The sequence below is a fragment of the Aotus nancymaae genome, unplaced genomic scaffold (assembly GCF_030222135.1).
Source record: "Aotus nancymaae isolate 86718 unplaced genomic scaffold, 86718_ANA_hifiasm-v0.15.2.pri h1tg000053l, whole genome shotgun sequence".
Taxonomy (NCBI): Eukaryota; Metazoa; Chordata; class Mammalia; order Primates; family Aotidae; genus Aotus; species Aotus nancymaae.
The window spans coordinates 10,551,390-10,575,130 of record NW_026988467.1 but is presented as its reverse complement, the minus strand read 5'-3'; the positions used below and the strand labels follow the sequence as shown (position 1 = coordinate 10,575,130).

The 23,741-nt window shown below is 48.9% G+C and overlaps 1 protein-coding gene, 1 non-coding gene and 1 pseudogene across 2 annotated transcripts in view; 2 read left to right on the top strand and 1 right to left on the bottom strand.

Annotated features, from left to right (window-relative positions):
- LOC135269501 (putative neuroblastoma breakpoint family member 8) overlaps positions 1-6,621 on the top strand; it is a 38,291-nt gene extending 31,670 nt beyond the window's left edge. Inside the window, exons 13-18 of the mRNA XM_064363701.1 lie at positions 1,637-1,709; positions 2,170-2,384; positions 4,115-4,166; positions 4,961-5,124; positions 5,791-5,842; positions 6,381-6,621. Of these exons, the coding sequence (XP_064219771.1) occupies positions 1,637-1,709; positions 2,170-2,384; positions 4,115-4,166; positions 4,961-5,124; positions 5,791-5,842; positions 6,381-6,621 (797 nt within the window). The remainder of the gene's footprint in view (positions 1-1,636; positions 1,710-2,169; positions 2,385-4,114; positions 4,167-4,960; positions 5,125-5,790; positions 5,843-6,380) is intronic.
- LOC135269592 (U4 spliceosomal RNA) lies at positions 3,543-3,683 on the bottom strand. The gene has a single exon (XR_010337844.1). It is a non-coding gene; the product is annotated as a U4 spliceosomal RNA (small nuclear RNA).
- Positions 6,622-7,100: 479 nt separating the features above from the next.
- On the top strand, positions 7,101-23,586 carry LOC135269500 (proline-rich transmembrane protein 1-like; annotated as a pseudogene).
- Positions 23,587-23,741: the final 155 nt, after the last annotated feature.

Below are 23,741 nucleotides of genomic sequence, written 5' to 3'. Positions count from 1 at the left end.
ATAAGAATCCTCTCTGTACCCCCTAAGATCGTGCAGACAAGTAGCATCTAGTCTGTTGTTCTAAATGTCTGAGGCTGCTCAGCTTCCGTTCGGTTCCGGTTTCTGCTGAGGCTCAGTAGGGAAAGCTCTGTTCTGGGGGAAATGCGATGCTAGCACACTATACCCGCTGTGGGGAGCTTAAAGAGGACTTTACTCCTTACATAACCGGTGGTATCTGTAAGTGGCTCCATCAAGAGCAGGGATTACTCTGGTTAGAGGGACGTCCTGCTTTCTGTGCAGAGGCTCTCGTTGGTAAAGGACGATGGCACCCACGACTTGGTGGAGGCAGCAGTGCATAGAGGAGGGACCCTGGGCCAGTCTCCTGAGCTCCATCCATGTTGCTTCATTTGTTTGTTACTCAGTTTTGTCATCTGTTCATAGGATACTATAATAATGCCTACCTCTGTCAATTGCTGCAGTGAATTAGATGGCCTGTTTATTGTAACTGTCCCGGGACAGTTGTTCCCACAGAGTAAGCACTGTCTATTAGTTCTTCATTCTACTGTGTCTAGCATCAGAGAAACTTTATTGGTCTTTGCGTGTATTTCCTTTATGGCCTTATGAGAGACTCCAGACCTCCATAATTCTGCAATGACTGTTTTATCAGTGGTGTTTTCTTCCACTAAACATATGTGGCCATGACATGACTAGGACTTTCTGAATGAGAACACAGATGGGAAACCCATGGGGTTGGAGGTCACAGTATTGCAAATGTCCCTCCTTCCGTGATGGATTGTGTCTTTGGAACAAGAGGCAGCATCTGTCCAGTTGTAAAGGACAGGAAGGAAGCTGTGACAGGAGGGCGGTTGTTGGAGTGGAAAGAGCTCTGGGCTAAGAATGAAGGTTCCCAGGCTGTGTCTTCAGCAGTGTTCCTAGGAGCTGTCAGTGAACAATTGATTTCTCCTTCCTGACTTTCTCTGTCTCCATCTGCAAAGGCAGGTAAATTTCTCTCTCACCATCTGCAAAGGCAGACATCTTGCAGTGTCTGAAGCATTCAAATGTGTGAACACTTATGACCGCTTATCACAGTGAGATAAATCCCCTCTCTGTGTGGTGTTGGAGAAAGCACTTGATGTGTGGGCATTTGGTGGTCGGAAGTGGTTCAGACTGGAGCACTCCCCGTGGAGAGAATGTCCCTGAATAACATAGCAGAAGTCACTTGGAGGGCCTGTGAAGTCACCTGATGTGCAGAGGATTGTGGGACAAGTTTGTTTATCCTGTCCTAAGAGAAAGAAATAGGTTGTAAATGTGAACGGTGACAGGACGCCAAGCCTGTCCCTGGGAATCAGATGTGTGTCAGGATGGCGGAGACAGCTGCCCAAGTCCAGAGAGAGGCTGCACAAGCCTCCAGTGATGTGGAGAGCAGAAGGTCTTTTCAACATTTGGCCTGATTTTGACGGTGAGCCTCCTGATCAGAAATGCATTGCCTGGTGGATCAGGAAACCATGCCAGGGCATTTTGTTAAAGAGAAAAGATGAGAGCTTTCAGTAGAACAGGGACCCATACTCAGATGTTCATATCCCTGTGCACATTGGGCTGACTGTCCTTGCAGAGTGTGAAATGGGAAACATCTGAATGAACACATCTGTACTTGCAGAAAACGACAAAGATGAGGATGAAGATGTTCATGTTGCAGAGGCTGAGAAAATAGAGGAATCACGTGTCCCCAGGTAACACTGAATCATCAGGAGCAAGTAATGGGTGGTAAAGTATGGAAAAGGTCTAGAAGCACACCCTCTCTGGCGTCTCCCATGGGCCAAAAGCCTGCATTCCTTTGGCCACAATATGTTCAGTTCAACCCAACTTAGACACAGGATGTGGCAGTTCTTATGGTTCTTTGTATGTGCTGAATGCCGTGTCTGAATTATACAGGGATAACTGAGTCTCTTTTCTTCTCGACTCCTTTCTGCCCAGTGTAGTGAATACCGGCTGCTGTCTTTCTCTCTGGTTCCCATGGCAGCCATGCTGTGTTGCAGAGAGGAGGATTGCCTGTTTCCTCTCAAAGGGGACCTCCCATTTGCCTTCTGGGACCACTCACTTATTCCTCCTGTGAAAACCAGCTAGGACTCCCTGGGGTCCAATCCCTCTTTCTTTAATCTTCTGTCATCTCTATCCCATCTGGCTCATCAGGGAGGTGCAGAAGGTTGAAGTCAAGAAAGTCCCTGAGGACTCGCTGGAGGAATGTGTCATCACTCGTTCAAATAGCTGTGGCCCTACTGACTCAAGCCAGCCTCACGGAGACACCAATGAAATCCCATTTGAGGAAGACAACGTCGACTCTGCCCTGGTTGTAGAGAATGAATCATCTCATGACGTAGTGGAGGATGCTCTGATCATTCTTTCAGGTGACCTCTACATTCTTTGTTTTTGATACCTCTGTCTAGGCTGAGGAAGATCCACTCTGAAGACAGGCTGTATACACACAAATCGGTTTGAATAAAAACCTATCATGGGTTATTAAACACAGATACCAGGGAATTTTTATCTCATCCTCAGCTCATGCCATGCGTTTGTCTCCGAGGCCCAAGTATCAAGTTACCAGACCCCAGGCCAGTGTGACAAACTCATGGTCACCTGAGTGCAGGAGGTGTACAGGAGGTGTCTGTCAGGTCTCCTAGCTTTGATTCGGTATCTCTCATGTAATTATGTCATCTGTCCCTGAACAATGTCCATGGAGTTTCTATTTATTTTTAAGGAAACTGGGAGCCTCGCGTATTTGTTTGGAGAGATTGTTCCCCAGGTTTCACTGCTCTGAGCTTCAGTCTTGATCTCTTTTAAGTCAGCTTGCTTAGCTGCATAGCCACCTTGAAACCAGGATGAAAACATTTCCTCTTTACCTTGCTGATATGTTTCCATAAAGCAAGTCTCAGCCCTGGCTCTCCACCCCATCCATGCAATGGCTGATCTGATGTTTCTTCGTAGCATCACGTATCGTTTGTTGTTGCTGTTGAGATGGAGTCTCCTTTTGTCACCCAGGCTGGAGTGCAGTGGCACCATCTTGGCTTACTGCAGTCTCCACTTCCCAGACTCTAGTGATTCTCCTGCCTCTGCCTCCTGAGTAGCTGCGACCATAGGTGCCCCCCACCACACCTAGCTAATTTCTGTATTTTTAGTAGAGACGAGGTTTCACCATATTGGCCAGGCTGGTCCTTTGAAATCACAGATTTTGTTGTTGTTGTTGGAGTCTCCCTCTGTTATTCAGGCTGGAGTTCAGTTGCACAATCTCAGCTCACTGCAACCTCCGCCTCCTGGGTTCAGATGATTCTGCTGCCTCAGCCTCCCGAGTAGCTGAGACTGCAGGCGTGTGCCACCATGCCCAGCTAATTTCTTTGTATTTTTGGTAGAGACGGGCTTTCACTGTGTTAGCCAGGATGGTCCCCATCTCCTGACCTCGTGGAGTGCTCACCTCGGCCTTTGAGAGTGCTGAGATTACAGGCGTGAGCCACCATGCCCGGCCCACAGATTCTTTTTTGTTTGTTTTTGTTTTGTCTTCTTTTATTCAGTCTCCCTAGAGACTGTCAAAAATTGTCAATGCCGACATTATTGCATGTCATCACGGCAGGGTATTGGGACAAGTTTTCAATTAGCAATAATCTCATCTCAGATAAAACTCCTTGGCTACGATACTGGCACTGAGCAAAGCCCACAGATTCTTTTTAAAGCAAATGTTGTTAGAATTTACATATCAGTCCAGTTTCATGTATAGATGCCTCTATCCATTCAGTGACCTTGGTACCCGGTGAGATAAGTCAGTATTGCAGCAACACTCCCAGAAAATAGTTTGACTCATATTTGGAAATTTTTCTAGGAAAAAATTTGGTTTAACTTTGCATAGACTCAGGCAGAGAATATGGCATCATGGTCTACCCGTAGAGGCAGATTTTGGCCTGTGTGTCTGGAAAGCAGGCTCATCTGCTTACCAGGCTTCATCTAGGGCACCCTGGAATAGTCCTGTCAGAATTTGTATTCTTGCCCCGAGAACATTTCTGTGCTTGTGCTGTGACTAAACACTGATTTGGTCATATGTGAAATGTGATTTGCTTAATGTGACCTGTGTCTCTGAATTTATTTACAGAAAGTCTAAGTGATGATGAGGAAGAGGAAGAAAAAGGGCCAGTGCCCCCCAGGTAATGCTGTGGAGTTGTGGGCTGTTAGTTTAATAGTGACACCGGGAGACTGGAGATCCAGGGAAAACGAGGAAATGATGACTAGAACTCTTTGTTCCATTCACCCAGCTACAGATTGTCCTTATTGACAATGTTGTGGGTGATTTGTGGCACTTGTATAGGTTTTAATTTCTCACTCCTCCCAAGATGGGAACCTGCAATGAGATGAGCCAGGTGAACTCAGCAAACAGGGATTTCCTGGTTTTGCCTGTTGTCCCCACTATGTTTAAACCCAGGGAGAGACGCATGTATGCTTTCTGCCCATTTGTTGTGAGCATGTTTGCTAGGATTTGTGAAGAGAAGAGATTCAAAACATAGACATATTATATCAAAATCCTGGAAAAAGGAGGCCCTTAATACACAAGATCTGGGTGTCTGAAATGCCTCAAGAGCTCTGTTCACTTGAATGCCGCATGTAAAATTCAACACAACTTACGCGAGGCAGTTGAAGCCCCGTGTTAGTTCTCGTGCTGCAGGTCGTGATGATAGTTTACAGGGAGCGTCTGGGTGGCTGCAGTGGCTCATCTGTGGCAAATGCACTGAGCACATGCTGCTCATTTGTGCTCTGTCCCCAGGGTAGTCACCCTCCACCCTGCATTTAGAAGGGATAGTTTTTTTTTCTCTTGAAGGAAAAATGCCTTTGCCTTCTGTGACCATTCCATTCTGACTTCCATCAGATCAGCTGGGAGGAGACTTTGTTGTCTAATCTCTGTTGGTTTAATGTTCTGTCATCCCTGTCCTGCCTGGCTCATCAGGAATCTGCAGGAGTCTGTGGAGGAGGAAGCCCCCCAGGAGTCCTGGGATGAAGGTTATTTGACTCTCTCAATTCCTCCTGGCACATCGGCCTTCAGTGAGTCTTACAGGAGCAACTTGCACTCATTAGAGGAGCAGCAAGTCGACTTGGCTGTTGACATAGGCAGTGAGTACTCCGTTGTGAAGTTGATAAAGCTCCAATTTGTGTCCCAGATAGACCCCATAGTCTTTGTGCCTTGCTCCGCTGGCCAGGCTGAGAGTTGTCATCACTGTGGGCTGAACCTATCCATCAGTGTAGATTTCAATCACTCTGGATTCCAGTCTGAAGCATGGGCATGCGGTGCGTCAGTGAGCTTTGCTCTCTCTCTAGTCTCAGTCCATGCCCGTCGCACCATGGGCCGACTGTCAGGGCATTGAAACCCAAGTCAGGTGTTGCAAACTCAACACCAAGCTATGCAGCGCATGTCCACGAGTTGTCTGTCAATCTGAATTAAATGTCTCTTGCCAGCTACCACGTTCCTCATGAGTTTTGCTCCCCATGCGTGTCTGCGAGGTCCTTTCCTGTTTGTACAAACTTGGCATGACTGTTTGTACAAACTTGGGATAAAGGGATAATGGTCTACCAGAATAGGGACGTTTCACCATTGGTTCTGAGACACAAACCAAGGAATCTCTATCATGATTGGCCTTGAGACCTCCTGAAGTCTCTCTCTCACATTATCCTGTTCTCATGCTGAGGAACCTGAGGTCCCTGTGCAGGGATTAGACAGTGGACTGTTATGGGTGTAGGGTAATGGCTTATTTTGTCTGTCCCTATCTGAATTTATTGCAGAGATTAAAAAGGACCAAGAAGAGGAAGAAGACCAAGGCCCACTGTGCCCCAGGTAACTTTGAGCAATTGTGAACAGCTAATTTTGTGTTGACAAAATTGTGGAGACGCCAGGTCCAGGGAAAACAGAGTGGGCTGACAATATCGATACCATCTTTTCAACGAAGCCTGAATTATTCCTACTAGCATTGCTGTTGGTGTTCATTGCAGTAGATATTTAGGTTTCCGTTTCTTCCTCCCCTTAGCATTTACTAACTACTGTAGGTTGACCCTACTTGTTTTTGTGATCAGTGTACGCTGTGTGTCCTGAGGGTACTAACTCAGAGTGTGCTTTTACTCCTTCATCAGTGTGTCACCTGGACGGTTCACTGAGCTTCCTTTCTCTCTCTCTCTCTCTCTCTCTGTCTTTCTCTTTCATTCTTTTTTACTCTACTCTCGTCCATCCCAACATAAGGGAATAATTTGTTACGTCATTAATGGATCTATGTTTTTTCTTTATTTACCACTTTCTTGTGCTACCCATGAAATCTAGTTGGGACTCTGTGGTGTCTTATTTTCCCTGACTTATTCTTCGTTTTTTCCTCCTATTTTAGGCTCAGCACGGAGCTAGTGGAAGCAGAAGAGCCTGAAGTCTGGTACTCACCGGATATATTGTATTCAACGTATACAGCTTATCCAGAGTTTTATTACATATGCCAGGATTACACATATGTCATTTTTTTATTTGTAGATGAGTATGTTCGCTTGACTTTGGACATGGACAATAGGTTTCTTACTATGACGGTGACAAGACTCCACCTGGTCTCCCGGATAGGGGTCACATTTCCACACTAAGACAACATGTCACATGGGACTCTGCCGGTGCAGAATACGAACAATGCCGTGTTCTTTCTGAAAACACTTAGCCTGAGTTTCATAGCCTGAGGTAATCTCCAGACAACTTCAGAATGTAGACCAGTGAGCAGCACAACTGACCTGTCTCCTTCAGACAGCCCATGTCACCACAAATCACACAACTAAAAGGAGAAGAGACATTTTGGGTTGAAAAAGAGTAAAAAGGTAATGTAGCTACATTTCTTTAGCTCTTTTGAACCCAAAGTGTCTCCTCATCTTTTTGTTGTTGTCGTTGATGGTGGTGACATGGGCTTGTTTGTAGAGGACAGTTCAGCTGTCTGGCTCCATGGTCTGTACTCTGAAGTTATCTGAAAATGTCCTCATGATTAAATTCAGCCTAAGTGTTTTTCCGGGAACACTGCAGGGTCAATGCTCCCTCACCCATCTGCAGGTAGAGAAGGTCCCGTGTGTCTACCACCATGATCGTGATACCAGGACTGTTCCACCATTTGTCTATCACCGTGATTGTGATGCCAGATCTGTACCTTTCAGAGACACCTTATTTATGCTGAAGTAATTGGAAAAATGGTTTTTAAAAGTATTAATATCCTGTATTCAAATGATCATCCCTCAACATTTTATTATTCATTAATCGTCCCTGGCTGTGTCAATTGTTATATTTACGTGTCTACACTGGAAATTTTCTGTTTTTACTGTATCTTTGCTTTTGCTAGTTTCTGTTGAACACAAAAAATTCCCTGCCTGCGTTTCAATTTTTGCCAAAGTTAATTTGAATCTCTACAATGAAAATTGTTTTGTCTTTAAGATAAGACCGTCAGCACATAAGGCCACAGCAAAATAGATTTTGCTAATTTTTAAGCCTTTGTTAATTTCTGGCTGACGAGAGAGGTAGTTTACTTAATTAGCTGCTACTATCTATTTAAGTGAGCAGCCAGAGAAATGTCTATCAGACTAAGGATATGCAGAGCCCAGGCCATTCTCTTTGAGTCTTTTAAACTATTTCAGAAGAGAAGAGAATAGGCAGATTCCACATATGTGGACAGGAAGGAGAATACACCGAAAGACACGAACAACCGTTTCTCAAAACAGAATAGAAAATCCATGAAAATTCATAAAATATTTTCTCATGAAATGTAATCTCTCTAATCTTAGCCATTATATGAAAGTCAATTCTTAATATACCACACTACATTGAGTGTTGACATTCATAAGAATTCATTTCCATGTTTGTTATTTGAAAAAGCAAAAGGACTAATCCTTTTTTTTCTTTGCCGTGATCTTTTTAAGATTGAGGATTTGTTTTGAAAATAAAACCAAAGATTTTAAAGATTGAAAATTGACATTAAAATTTATCTTCTCAAAGTAATGATGTTTAACTCAGGCTGTCTTATTCCTGTTTGTAGTATAACTGTCAAGTGATCATTTAACCATTCTTTAAATGTTTCAAATTACTGGGAACAAACCACGTTCCAGGGTGTATCTTCTTTTGTTTCTTTTTTTTTATTATTTTACTGTAAGTTCTCGGGTACGTGTACAGATCTTGCAGGATTGTTACACAGGTATACACATGCCATTTTGGTTTGCTGCCTCCACCGCCCGTCACCTACATTAGGTATTTCTCCTAATGCTATCCCTCCTCAATCTCCCCACCCACTGCTATCCCTCCTCTAGCTCCCCCACCCCCTGACAGGCCCCAGCGTGTGATGTTCCCCTCCCTGTGTCCGTGTGTTCTCATTGTTCAGCACCCACTGATGAGTGAGAACATGCGACGTTTGCTTTTCTGTTCCTGTGTCAGTCTGCTGAGAATGATGGTTTCCATTTTCATCCATGTCCCTGTAAAGGACATGAACTCATCCTTTTTATGGCTGCATACTATTCCATGGTGTGTATGTGCCACATTTTCTTTATCTAGTCTATCTTTGATGGGCATTTGGTTTGGTTCCAAGTCTTTGCTATTGTAAGCAGTGCTGCAGCAAACATACGTGTGCATGTGTCTTTATAATAGAATGTTTTATAATCCTTTGGGTATGTACCCAATCATGGGATTGCTGGGTCAAATGGTATTTCTGTTTCTAGATCCTTGAGGCGTCGCCACACTGTCTTCCACAATGTGCCTGAATATTATATCTTTCTCTCGGTTTAGAAAGTTTTCGGTTATTATTTCTTTGAAGAAGGTTTCTACTCTGTGCTCCTTCTCAACCCCCTATTTAAGGCCAATGAATCTTTGATTTTCTCTTTTGAAGCCCTCTTCTAGATCTCTTAAGCATTCTGTGTTCCTTCTCATTATTCTTTTCTTTATTCTCCTCTGACTGTATTTTGAAATAGCTTGTTTTAAATGCTCACTAATTCTGCTTAATCAATTCTACTGACACTTACTAAGGCATTTTCCAGCTCCAGGATTTGTTTGCTGTTTTCTATTATGTCAGTATCCTTGTTAAATTTTTCTGATATAATTTTGAATTGTTTCCGTTTTCTTGAAGTTCATTGAGCTTTCTCAAAGTAGTTATTCTGAATTTCCTGAGAAGTTACATATCTCCATCGCTCCAGGGTTGGTCACTGGTGGCTTATCTGGTCTATTTGGTGAGGTCATATTGACTTCAATGTTCTCGATACTGTTGATATTTGTCAATATCTGGGCATTGAAGGATAAGGTATTTATTCCAGCCTTTGCAGTCAGGTCTTGTTTGTACCTGTCCTTCAGAGGGCCTTCCAGGAATTCAAAGTGGGCTGACGAGTTCCCTAAGCCAGTGGTCACTACAGCCATTTTTGTACTACAGGGCACCCTAGGCCCAGGCACACTGCAATCCTTACAGATTCCCAGGTCCCCAGCCCTCTTGGACTTGGGGAAGATCAGGGATTGTTCTCTGGGTTCCCAGGTAAAGCCTCTAGCTTACTCTCCTCTATTTCCCCCAAGCAAAAGGAATCTCTCTGTAGGCTGCACTGCCTGGAGTGTGGGAGGGCTGATGCAAGCATTCCCATAGCGGCTGCAGCTGCTGCTGTCGTACTGGCTGTGACCTCAAGCCCGGCGTCTTCCAGACCTGTGCAACATCAGGGTTTGCCCAAGGAGTGTTGTGGTCACTGCAGCCTGCCTGCCCCTGACATTTATTTGAAGCCCAATTAATTTCCAGTGATAAAGCTGACCAGAACTTTGGTGGGTTCTTCCTCCTGGGGCAGCTGATGCCCTTGTGGCCCAGGGTGAGTCTAAATGCTGCTTCTGTGGACATCAGTCTGGAATCAAGCGCTGTTGGGTTCTGTTCAGGGTTGTGTTTCACTATGGCAAGACTGATACTGAGTTTGAATATAAAGCCCCACGCTTTCCTCCTTGTCTCCAAAAGAACTTTTCCCAGTGTGATCTGCAGCCCTCATGTACTAAAACCACCTGTGGTGCTTATATTATAAAAAGGCAGACTCTAGGGCCCACACCACCTCAGTCTCCTGGGGTTGGAGACCAGTGTGTAGCTCCTGTAATCTCCACAGCTGTTTCTAAGGTACACCAACTTCAAGAACCATTCTTTCATATTTTCAGACTAGGGATTCGCACAAAATGACAAAGAGGAAAAACCTTAATCTTTTAAAGTTAGAGTTCAAGCATTAGACTATGCACTGAAACACAGTTTATCTTTCCCATTTTCTCTTTCTAGTTCTGTATACTGTCAAGGCATTGGTGCAGAAATAGGAAACAAAGCAGTGAAAGAAAAACTATTTATTTCTTTATATATGTTTTGCTTTAATAATCACCAAAAAGACTTCCATTTTCTCCCACCCTGTCCACCAGTTCTATTGGCCTTCAACACATGGCGATAGCAACATACATCAATCTATATCATGCATTTATACACACAGACATACTGTCTCAGCACTGTGAAGACACAGACTGGGCTTTACCATCTCTGGGGGCCTCTCCCATGCCACTTAAAAATGAGCACAGGTTTGCTCTGTGCAAGAATTTCAGCAGAATTGGTCTGACTATCAGTCCCCAGTTTCCCCAGGGTGAGATAGGATGACAAAATGGGACAGCGTATTTGAAGTGAGGTCAGTCCAATTTGGATGTCATAGAAAAAAGAAATAGGACGTGCTAGCTTAAGCCTGAGATGGTATCTGGGAAGTCACCATGTTCATGATGTGAAATCAAAGAACACAGATGCTACAGTGCAGACCAAAGCCCAGCCTGACAACCCAATAGGATCAGGTGTGGATCTGTGAGTAGCGCTCACTGAGTCCCCACCAGTGCTGTCCATCAGGGCACCGCTGCTCAGTATTGTGCTTTTAGAACCTGCCAGAGGAGCTCCAGCATTGGGACCACATGCTTCATTCATCAGAATCAGGGTCCTATATCCACTGAGTTTTCCATCTCAGGGCAGCTGATGAGGCAAGAAGTGTGCTGTTGCTAGTTGCCACGCTGCCGGGGCTGTTGAGAAGCAGTCTCAAAACCGTCTATGCAAACTACACATCCTTTGCTTCATGCTGGGCCAAGTGGGCCTTGGCTAAGGGTATTCCATAGCTGTCAGAAAGGCTTTCTGCCTTTCTTCCCGCTCCACCGGGACACACCTCTGACTCCCTCTTCTGGACCCTCCAGTGGACTTGGAGGAACGAGGCCCAGATGATCCTCAGCAGATAGGTGGCCGCACAAAATGGGGACAGGCCCACACTTCCTGCTGTTTTAAGGACCTCTGGTGGCTGTACTTCTTGCATGGTTCCTGGAAGACAAGGGTCACAAGGCTGGAGTGCACGGCAGAGCCCTTAGGGATTTCACCTGCAGACAAAAATAAACTAAACCAATGTTGCCAGGCCCTGCTGATGGCTACCTGAAGCTGGAGTGAGAGCGATGTGGTGACTAAAGCCAGGAGTGTGGTGAGAGCCAGGTAAGAGGATGAGCTAAGAGCATGCGCTGCAGTCTGGAGGAACAACAGGTGCCCCAGGTTAGGGGGAGCCTCCCCACCTCCCCATGTGCCGAGATTCCTGCTCCAGTTCACTGCACGCTGGGTGGCTGGATACTACCATTCCCTCTTCAGGGGCCAGGTGACTCTCCAAATCACTTTGTCTCCGTAGAAAAATGGCCTCTGCCATCTTCCCCCAGAAAGAAGTGCTTAGCATGAAACATGCACATACAGAAACAGCCTGTTGTAGGAAGAAGAGGACATTTGGCAGGGAAGTCCCCTGTTAAGTTGATGTCCAGTTGACATAACGAGGACGTGAAGGTGCCAAGTCTATATGGACCTCAGAGCTCAACTAAGTCCAGTTCCACCTTTGACAGATGAGGGTGCAGCAGACTCACAGAGACTAAGGGGCAAACCAAAGCCACACACCAGTTAGTGACAAGCCGGGTATTAGAACTGAGGCCTCGGGTCCTTTCCAATGATCTATGGGAGGTCTAGGGGACGGCTTCCACACTGGAAAAAGCCAGTGGATACTAGAGATTTGGGGGTTAGTTTTTCCGGGACAGGATTAAGGATTTACAGAGGCAATCCTGTAAGTGTTGCTCTAAAGAGGCTCAGGAAAGAAAGGAATTATCAGAGAAAAACAAAAGGGAATTATTGAAAAAAAAAAAAAAAAAGCAAGTTAAATCACGGCCCTAGTCATTTTCACACTACGGAGATCGACATTCTCTCAGGTTACGATTTAGAAACATTTCTAGGAATATGCTCAATTGCTTATGGCAAAACTTTGAAGTTTTTATTTTATTTTATATAGCAAGCACCAACAAGTGAATGAAGTGAGAGTGAATGAATTGGTAAATGTATGAATTGGGGAGGGGGTTGAAGAACTTTGACATCAGGGCTTTGACTTGGCAGGGCCTGACCCCAAATACAGAGAAAGGGAAGGGTCATTTTCTCATCCCCCACCCCAGGAAAAGCTGAGGAGCTGCCCTGCCCAGCAGTGGAGTGCCCTGGATTGGAGGAGCCTGGGGAGGGGGAGCTTTGTCTCTGGATTAGAGAGTCCTGGACGTCCCCCCATCCTGAGGGGACATGGAGAATGGGCAGCTGAGCCCAGGTCTGGGGGAAGAGGGTGACTGTGCCGCTACCCTGCTCAGAAGTTGCTCTGATGCTCAGGGGGTGCGCTTGGAGGTGATTGCTTCTGGGAAGGAGGGTTCTGCCTTCCCTGCCCCCACCTTGCCTGGGACAACAGCACTTGAATAGGAATCAATTTGCATCATTCCTGCTGTCACCAGCCCCAAAGATTAAGTAGCTTAAGTAGCTTATTTCTCCCTCTGCAGACCTACTCTCAAAGCATTCCCAGCCTTCTCCTCCTCCAGCTGATTCTCCAGTCCTGGAATAATGAGGGGCCCAGAACACCCTTGGCTCAGGTTGGGGCAAAAGACTGACTCCCTGAATGTTGCCCTCTCACTGCCTGCCCCACCCTCATCCCATTCTGCAGGACCCTCTGGTCCTGGGGTGTCTCTGGCTTCTGGCTGTGGCATGGATTGGAACCTGCTGAAAGCAGGAGGAGGCAGCTGCCTCAGGACCCGGGAAATCTATGACCCTTTGACCTCAACTGGCTCCTGAGCCCTAAATTACCCCATCCTCTCTCCTGTGTCACACTCCTGTGTCCTGGCCCTCTAGGGACTCCAAATGACAGAACTGGGAGGTATCTGAAAGCTGGAGTCCAGCCCCCCATTTGACAGAAGGGCATACTGAGGCCCGGGAGAAGGAAAGACTTGGCCAAGTTCAAATAGGAGACAGAGCCCCATTATCATGGAAGACCTGGTGCGTGGGGAGGGGCATGCCCATGAGACTTTGGTAACACTCCACCATTGAGCAGGGTGGGGGTGTGAGGGAAGGGGTCTGGGATTTTTGAGTCCAGGTAGCTTCACTGGGTATTTCTTGGCCTCTGGGGCTGGGAGCAACAGTTCTTAGTTCCTGCGGCGGCCCTGAGCCTCCCAAGCATTTTATGAGAAAGGCAGCAGAGTTGGGGAAGGGCAGTGTTTGAGGGTTCCTTCTCCATCCCCCGTCCTCTGCCCCAGCAGCTGAGCAGCAACCCTCAACTCCTGTCTCAGTAGGCAGCTGCATCATTGTGGAGGGAGTGGTGAGGCTGAGGCCAGTGTCAGACTCCCCCCACCCCAGAGCAAGGGCCTCTGTGCTGGCCCCAGGGGCTGAGGGGTAATGAGCCCACCTCCTGGACAGACACCTGCTCCTCACTATCCATGCCTGAGCTGTCACTCAGCAGGGGAGCCAAGAAGCCTTCCTTGGAGCCACTGACCTGATGGGGACCTGGGTCAGTCCAGTTCCACCCTCCCCCCTTCCCTGGAACCCACAGTCCAGCCAGTGCTGTAACTAAGCTGTGACCAGAAGGGCAGATGCTGTGTGTCTGTGTGTGTGTGTACACTCACGTGCATGCATGCACACACACCCAAGTGGGGGTTGGGAGGACTGACTTTAGGACCCTGAGATATTGAAATACGTAAGACTCAAATAAAATCTACCACAGTGAGAAGGGTACTCAGCTTCTCAGAAATCAGGTTCAAATAAGTCCCTTCACTTCCTTAGTCTCAGTTTTCATGTCTGCAAATTGGAAATAATTCCTAGGAGGAGAAACCTACGCAAAAATGATCCCCAAGCTGGAAGTTGCTGCATGGAGGCAACACGATTCGGTCCCACTGCTCCCCACCCCCACGAGAGGATTGAGGATGGGAAGAGAAAGGGCTCCGGCTCAGGATCACAAGGGCAGCTCCACCGCCTCCTTCCCGCTCTCCTCTGCTGCTGGACTCCTCAGCCCTTCACAGGCCCAGGCAGCAGGGGATGGGGGAGCCCCAAGTTCTCAGAGGGAGAGAGATTTGCCCTAAGGTTGTCTCCTCCTTCCCAGGCAGTGAGGCTGAGTGTACAGCCCTCTCCCAGAGCTCCATCCCAAGCTCCATCCCGGCCCCGCAGCAGGTTTGAGCACGTTTAGCTTCCCATGTACTCTCCAGCTTCTCTTTGGGTGGTGTGGGGCAAGGAAGAGTTTTGCAACATGCCCGGACCCACAGATTGTGGTCTGGGTGTGCTGGGGCTGCGGGAGGGATTGCAGTCTCCCAAGCCTTCCCCAGAGCTAGGAACTGGCCGGTGACCACCTGCCGTGTCCCAGCAAAGCTGATGGCATCCAGCACATGGCTACTGGCTATTCAGCTGTTCTTGCCACTTGGCCTGGCCCCTGTGCGTCCCCCCTCCAAAGACAGCAGGACCCCTGCATGCTGCCCCCACCAGTGATTCTGTAAAGAGGTGAAGGGGAGCCTCTCCCAACATCCAGCTCCCTTTGCTCTGCCTCCCCCAACCGGGTGGTGACTGAGAATCAGAGGCAGAGGATTTAGAGAGCGTCTCTTCCCACTCCCCATCTGGCAGATGAAGAAACTACCTATCCAGAGATGTGAAGGGACATGTTCTAGGTCACACAGCAGGCCAGTGTCCAGGCAGGTTCCAACCTGAAGTCCCTGGGGCCACTTGTGCTGCCTCAGGCACAGATCACCTGCTTCCTCCACCTCCCTTGCCCCCAAGCTTGAACTTGCAGCAAGATCCCAAGATGCAATGCTGAGGGAATTGTTTTACAGATTTGTTGATCGGATCTCAGAATGAAAAGGGCCCTGAGCTCATCAGCCAGGGAGAAATCCAATTTGGCTTTCATGGCCATAGTTATTGGTCATATATCGTTGAAATCTTTTTATTTTCTATGAACCCGGCGGTGGAGGGCCTCGGGGGCTGGACTGGCTGCTGGGCCCAGAGGTTCCTCTGCACTTGGCAGCTGTGGTCTCCAGCGTCACACACCCAGGACTTGGGACTGAGGGTGGGAGCCATGCGGTGGGAGGGGATGGTCTGGACAGGTTGGCCAAGGACTGCAGTGAGGGTTTCCAGGAACCCCCTGACCCTTCAGGCCAGGGCATCTGGGAGTCTGGTCAGATCTCACAGGTTCTGTAAGTGTTGCTGATTTTATTCAGCTTCCACTGTCTTTTCCCCAGTGATGCCAAGGCTGCTGTGTGGGCTTCAGGATCCAGAGCTGTTGGGATTTGATGGCGAGGCCAGAGTTGTGCAGGCAGGGGCAGCAGGTGGGGAAAAGGGGCCAGAGAGTCTCAATCGGCGGAGTTCCTTTTGGCAGCGGGGCACTGTGGCTAAAAGGATGGGCTGTGACATTGCCTCCAGAGGCTCCAGTCCAGCCGAGCTCTGCAGCCAGCCTTGTAGGGCGGGGGTTGGATCAGACATGATATAAATAAATAAATAAATAAAGCACCTCTCGTGTGCCAGACACATAGTAGTGCTCAGTGAATGATAAACTCCCCACCCAGTCCCCTTGTAAGGGGCCTGGCAGATAGTGAGCCCTTGGACTTCTATTTCCTTCTACGATCTGGCTCCACCAAGAAGAGCTGTTTGGCTGATCTGAGTGTGCTGTGTGTGTCCCCCTGTCCGGCTGGCCCAAATGCCATCATTTCTTCCCTCCCCATGGCTGCAGGAAAACATACTCTGAGGAGTGAGCCTTGGCTAACGATCCAGCAGCCTGAGTCCATTCCCTGAACCCCCAGGGGCACCTGTGAGCCTTGTCAGGTGGGGGCGGGGAGGCCAAAGGCTGATCAGTTGCTGGAGGGAGCCACTGGGAACAGGGGAGAAGGACCAGGGCAGCAAGGGCTTTCCAAGAATGCTCCTGGACCACCTGTATCAGAATCACCTGGGGAGGTGTTTAAATACAGATTCCAGGTTGGGCACGTTGGCTGACACCTGTATTCCCAGCACTTTGGAAGACCGGGGAAGAAAGATTGCTTGAGCTTGAGATCAGCCTAGGCAACCTAACAAAATCCATTTCCACAAAAAAGATTTTATAAAAGACAGCCAGGTGTGGTGGCATGCGCCTGTATTCTCACCTACTCAGGAGGCTGAGGTGGGAGGACCACTTGAGTCCGGGAGGTCGACGCTGCATTGAGCCGTGATAGTGTCACTGGAGTCCAGCCTGGGAAACAGAGTGAGACCTCGTCTCAAAACAGACCAAAGGAAACAAAGCCCAGGTTCCTGGTCCCCACCTCCTCAGAATCTGACCTGGTATCACCCTAGAATCTGCACTTTAACAAGTATGCCCAGTCACTCCAATTCACACTGCAGTCTGAGGATCTTTGCAGCAGAGAATAAAGGAGTCTGCTCCAGTCGACTTGTGGACCTGCCTACAGCAGGGGCCAGACCTTATGATGAACTAAGAAGTTCATAATAATCATACTAGCTGCTGTGGTTCTGCAGGGGAGCAGTGTCACCATCCCCATTCCATATTTCCCTCTTGGTGTTAGGGGGTCCAGTTCTGTCCCACGGAGCCCACTAGAGAGGGGACACAGAACAGGGAAGGTGACAGTGGCTGTTGTGCCCATCAGCGTTGGATCCCTCTGGTGTTGGCTGGGACGTTTCCCCGGGTGATATATGGACCTGGGCAAAGCTTGTTTGCCTGATAAATATTGAGCCGTTCGGTTTACGAGTCAGCGCCCACAGTTTCCTCACCAGCTGTCAGCCCGGGGAGGCCAGTCATCCTTCATCGAATCCATCTGTGCAGCCTGACCTTCTCTGAGAAATAGGGGCTTGGACAGGCTCGCCACAGAGTCCCACCTGACTCCCCTCCCCACCGAACCTGGGCTCCTAATAATTAGCCCTGGTTTTCTTTGCAGAGAGGAATGGTCGTTTGTGCCTCTCTGAACTTCCTGCTGGCAAATTGAGCCAACAAAGATGTGTTTCTTAGGGGGCTGCAGGGGTGGTGGGGAGTGGGGCTAGGTGCCTGCTTTAGCCGCAGCCGCAAAGCCAGGTTTCCCTGGGGCTGGGGCAGGGGACATTGGGTGAAAGATTTCGGGTCTTCTTGCTGGGGAAAGAGCTCAGACAAGTGTGGAAAGTCACCCAACAACACCCCTTCCTCTATGGATCTAGAAGGCATTCCCGGGCTCTGTTGCCATTTTTATTTGAGATTCTAGGTAGGACTTGGGACTTCTTCAGAGAAGACTCTGGGAGGGCCCTAGGATCCAGCTGCTAGGATGGGGCTCCCTCCTTCACCCCTACTTTCTCTCTCGGATGCTTCATGGCCCCATTGTATTAGGGTTCTCCAGAGAAAAAGAAATAATAGAAGATTTATATATGTCAGAGAGAGAGATTTATGAGAAGGAATTGGCTTATGTGACGATGGAGGCTGAGAAGCCCCAAGATCTGAAGGCAGCAAGCTGGAGACCCAGGAGAGCTGACGGCATAGCAGCTGTTGGAGACTGAAGGGCTGAGGACCAGGAAGGACGATGGTGTAAGTTCTAGTCTGAAAGTTGGCAGGCTGAAGACCCAAGAACAGCAAGTATTTTAGCTTGAGTCCAAAGGCCAGAAAAGACCAGTGTCAGCCGGGCATGGTGGCTCCCACCTGTAATCCCAGCACTTTGGGAGGCCCAGGTGGGTGGTTCATGAGGCCAGCAGTTCGAGACCAGCCTGGCCAATATCGTGAAATCTCGCCTCTACTAAAAATACAAAAAATTAGCTGAGCGTGCTGGCGTGCACCTGTAGTTCGAGTTGCTCGGGAGGCTGAGGCAGGAGAATTGCTTGGACCTGGGAGGTGGAGTTGCAGTGAGCCAAGATCACACCACTGCGCTCCAGCCTGGGCAACAGAGCAAGACTCCATCTCAAAAATAAAAATAAAAATAAAATAAGAGAGAGAAAAAAAAAAAGAAAAGAAAAGACCAACATCCAAGCTCTAGCATTCAGCAAAAAGAATTCCGTCTTACTCAGCCTTTTTGTTCTATTCAGATCTTCAACTGATTGGTTGAGGCCCACCCTCGTTAGTGAGCACCATGTGCTCTACTCTGTGTACTGATGCTAATCTTATCCGGAGGCTGAACTTGGCGGCTCACTCCTGTAATCCCAGCATGTTGGGAGGCTGAGGCGGGCAGCTCACTTGAGGTAGGAGTTCAAGATTAGCCTGGCTAACATGGTGAAACCCCATCTCTACTAAAAATACAAACATTAGCCAAGCATGGTGGCATGGACCTGTAATCCTAGCTACTCAGGAGGCTGAGACAGGAGAATCACTTGACCCCGGGAGGCAGAGTTTGCAGTGAGCCGAGATTGTGCCACCACACTCCAGTCTGGGCAACAGAGGAAGACTCCATCTCAAAAAAAACCCAAACTTGGCCAGGCGTGGTGACTGACACCTGTAATCCTAGCAGCAGTTGGGAGTCTGAGGTGGGTGGATCACCTGAGGTCAAGGGTTCAAGACCAGCCTGGCCATCATGGTGAAACCCCATCTTTAAAAAAAAAAGAAAACCCAAACTTATCTGGAAACTCTCTCTCTTCCTCTCTCTCTCTCTCTCTCCCCCCCCTCTGTCTCTGTCTCTGTCTCTGTCTCTGTCTCTCTCTCTCAAACACACACACACACACACACACACACACACACACACAGAATCATGTTTGGCCTAATGTCTTGGCACCCCATAGCCCAGTCAAGTTGACATGTAGAATTCACCATCACACCCATGACCCATTGAAGGGAAGGCCAAACTTCTGAGGTTGGTGGGAGACTTCCTTTACATCATGCCCTGAACTGCCGCCTACTGAAAGCAGAATTGCCAGGCTCTGAGTGATTTCCGGTCTTATGGGGATGGTGAAAACTTGGTAAAAGGCAATGGGTTTCTTCAGTGAGTACTGACATCTCAGCTATCAAAGAGCTCGTAGGCTGTCTGGTATGGCTAAAAAGAGCCTGGGCTTTAGGAGCAATAGACCTGAGGTTCAAACTCCAGTTCTGCCCCTTAGTAGCTGTGTGACCACCAGCGAGTCACTGAACCTTTCTAATTCTGATTTTGCTTCTGTAAAAAGTAGATGCTCATAACGCCTTCTCCAGCGTCCTTGCAGGGCTGATGTGAGAATCACAGAGGATGGATAAGGAGTACTGGGCACGTGGTAGATGCAGAGTTAATTATGATGATGATCCTAATGCGTGTCAGTTTCTGCAGTGAACTAGCTAGGCATTTGACTTCACCCCATGTGTGTGATTTTGCCCCAGTTTCACCACCACATCTCCAGTGCCTCTCCAGCCTCCTGGCCTAGGTGCAGGTTCCAGGTCTCAGAGAAAGGTTTGGGATTCTGATGACAGGTACATAGCTGGGGCATCCAGAGAGCTACAGATTCTCAGAAGATGGAGTATCCAGACTTAGCACAGCGATGCCTAGGTGGCACCAAGGCCTCCCCTTTTCTTTCCTCCTTTCTCTGGAGCTGTTCAATTCAAAATAACTCATTTTGCGCCTCTGCCCAAATCTCTCGACCGAAGGGTAAGAGAATCAAAGACCTCAAGATGTTCAAGCACCAGAGCTGAAACAGGGAAGGCAAAACATCCTGATCTGGGAAGAAAAACTGATTAGCTCCTCATTGCTGTTAAATTGTATATACATATATGTATTTTAAGTCAAATCTGCATGTCTAATGTGATTTTTTGATGACATTTTAATAGTCTGGCTGGGATGGGGGAATGGAGAAGGAAGGGTTCTGTTATCCTCTGCCAGAGGAAGGGAGTTATAAACAAGAGCACAGGCCGGGTGCGGTGATCACACCTGTAATCCTAGCACTTTGGGAGGTCGAGGTGGGTGGATCACCTGAAGTCAGAAGTTCAAGACCAGCCTGGCCATCATGGTGAAAACCCATCTTTATAAAAAACAATAATAATAATAATATAATAAAAACAAGAGCACAGGGAGGCTCTGGCGTGGGTTTGCATCCCTAGGAGCCCCACTTGCCCTGGAGAAGAGTGAGGCCTGGCAGGGGCCTGGGGATGTTTTTGAGGGACACCACCTCCCACGAAAGCCCCATTCTGTCCAAATGGGGAAGTCCGTCTGACCTGTGACTTGAAGATTGCCTTTTCCCTTCAGCTTCAAAAACAGCTCTCCCGCTGGGTGCGGTGGCTCACACCTGTAATCTCAACACATTGGAAGGCTGAGGTGGGCAGATCGCTTGAGGTCAGAGTTCAAGACCAGCCTGGCCAACATGGTGAAACGTCATCTCTACTAAAAAATACAAAAATTAGCCAGGCATGGTGGTGCATGCCTGTAGTCCCAGCTACTCAGGAGGCTGAGGCACAAGAATCACTTGAACCCAGGATGTGGAGGTTGCAGTGAGCCGAGATAGCACCACTGCACTCCAGCCAGGGCGACAGAGCAAGACTCCGTCTCAAAAAACATAACAAAAACAAAACTAGCTCTCCTATTTTGGCACTTCGAGTCCACAAGCCATCTCCCTCCAGGCCTGGTTGTTCCTTGAGGCTGCCAAAAACAGTCCCCAGAATCTGGGGATGGAGTAGAATGAATCCTGGTCCTGCCACTGATAAGATGACCTCGGGTCAGTCCCTTCTCCTTGACTTCACCTTGAGTAAGTCTCAGTTTCCCCATGTGTAAAATGAAGGCGCTGGAGAAGGTATACTCTGAAGTCTCTTCTGGGTCCAGTGGGCCACTACCTGCTTGCTGCTCATTGAACGATCCCTCTCTCCATCTCGGGAATCGGTGATTCCACACTCGCTCACCCACGGGGCGTTTGCCCACTCCCCCTGTCCAAGGTCCTTCTGCTTTCTTACCGGGCTCTCTCCTGCTACAACTTAAGCTGCCTCTCCTCGGTTTCTCTCCTTGCACGGCAGAGCCCTCCTCCCCTGCCTCTTACAGGAATTCCTCAAAGGGTTGAAGGCTGTTAGCAAAATCCCTTCCCCACACATACACAAATATTCTATTTTTAAATAACATTTATTTCTGATTCTAAAAGTAAACCTGTACCTGATCATTGCAGAAAAATTAGAAACAGACAAGTACAAAGGAGAAAATAAAAATCACCCATAATCCTCCCAGATAGCTGCTATTAATGGTTATGTGTTTTGTTTTTCTTTTTCTGTGATAAACCTGGGATTTCACTGCAGACATGGCTTTGGGTTGCCACAAGCCTGGGCTTGAAACTGGGTGAGGTCTTTCCTTTTGAGTCTCCCTAGGGCCTCTTGCTCTCTTTTAAGAAGCTGCTCCGGTTGCCTTTCCCAAGAGGAGGACGATCTGATCACGCGGATGTGCGTCCACCTTGGTTCCTGGGCCCCAGCGAAGCCCAGAGTTTCAATTTTGACAACCTCTGAGTATGCCTGTATGAGGGAGAACGAGACAGAGGCAGAGAGAAAGGGCATTGGTCACCGAGAAGGAGAAAGTTCCCAGGGGGCCCATAAAGGGCTGACCACAGCCCCCACTCTTCCCCACCCCTCACTCCATCCCCTCAGTCCTCCCAGTCCTAGTCCGGGCTTTGTCTGAATCAATGACAGCTACTGCAGGAACCACCTTCATTCCTTTCCACGGAGCAGCTGGAGTTCCTCGCTAAGCTAATCAATTCCCATCATTTGAGAAAGGAAAACAGATTTACAATTTGCTGCCCATCCTACCTAGTGGAGGGGCCTGCGGAGGGAGGTGCTGGCTGAGGCACTGGTGTGACACCCTAGCAGCCCAGCCTCAGTTTGGTGCAAGGGACTCTCAGAAGGCTCCTGCCCTACTCGGGCTGCCGACTGGGAGGTGGGAAGCCGAGCTGTCTGGGGTTTCTTGGAGACTCCAGGGGTGGCACAGCTGGAAGGACCTGGGCTTTTACCACCCCGATATAAGATAGGGGAGACAAGGCCCCAAGAGGGGCAGGGCAGACGCAGGGCCACCCAGAAAGCTGGTGGCTGAGCCAGGCCTGGAGACTGGTGGGTTGACCACCCACCAGTCTGGTGTGATTTCCCTTGTGGTACTTTTCATTTTAGGGGCAGACTGAGAAGGCAGGCACAGGGTGGGGAGGGTGCAGGATCGACCAAGAACTCATCAAATCCACTTCCTGCCTTGTCCCTTTCACAATCTTCCAGACCCTTCCCAACCGGAGGAATCTGTATCCCCTGCCGATGCTTATGTGGCTTGGGGTCTGTTGCCCTTTCTGTCCAGGGGAAGTTCTTTAAAAAAAAGTTTTGTTTTGTTTTTTTTTTTTTAGTTTTCCCATACGTTATTGGGGTACAGGTGGTATTTGGTTACATGAGTAAGTTCTTTAACGGTGATCTGTGAGATTTTGGTGCGCCCATCACCCATCAAATAGGGTGCACCGCTGATCATTTCCCATCATTTGAGAAAGGAAAACAAATTTACAATTTGTTTTGCACTGCACCCCATTTGTAGTCTTTTCTCCCTCATCCTCCCACCCTTCCCCCCAAGTCCCCAGAGTCCACAGTATCATTCTTATGCCTTTGCGTCCTCATAGCTCAGCTCGCACATATCAGTGAGAACATACGATGTCTGGTTTTCCACTCCTGAGTTACTTCCCTTAGAATAATAGTCCCCAGTGCGCCATCCAGCATCCAGACTCCAGCACCGGCCGAGGACCCCCAACTCCGGCTGCAGGGACCCTGTCCCAGTGACACTACAGGCATGTCATCTGAAAAGTCAGGAGACTCGCTTCCAGGGCCCATTTCCCCTGCCGCCGCCCGCTGCCGCCGCCCCGCCCCCACCGGCTCCCGCCCAGACTGCCCAGGCCCCCGGCTTCGTGGTGCCCACGCACGCGGGGACTGTGGGCACGCTGCCGCTGGGGGACTACCTAGCACCCGGATACCCCCTACAGCTGCAGCCCTGCACTGCTTACGTGCCCATCTACCCAGTGGGCACGCCATATGCAGGCGGGACCCCGGGGGGACAGGAGCGACCTCCACTCTCCCCCTGCCTCCCCAGGGCCCGGGGCTGGCCCTACTGGAGCCGAGGCGCCCGCCACAGGACTACATGCCCATCGCGGTGCTGACCGCCATCTGCTGCTTCTGGCCTACGGCATCATTGCCATCTTCAAAGCAGTGCAGGTGCGCAGGGCCTTGGCCCGCGGAGACATGGTGTCGGCCGAGATTGCTTCACGCGAGGCCCGGAACTTCTTCATCTCCCTGGCCGTGGGCATCGCGGCCATGGTGCTCTGTACCATCCTCACCGTAGTCATCATCGCTGCGCAGCACCACAAGAACTACTGGGATCCCTAAAAACGCCCCCGGTCCGGCCCCACTCTGTGCCCCTCGACCCCCCAGGCTCATTCTGCAGTCATCCCGCGGACCCAATGGGCGCCCGGCACACTCGCTTCTGGGGCCATCAGACTTTAACACGTCGTAAACTCCGCCTCCACGGAACGTCTTGCTTT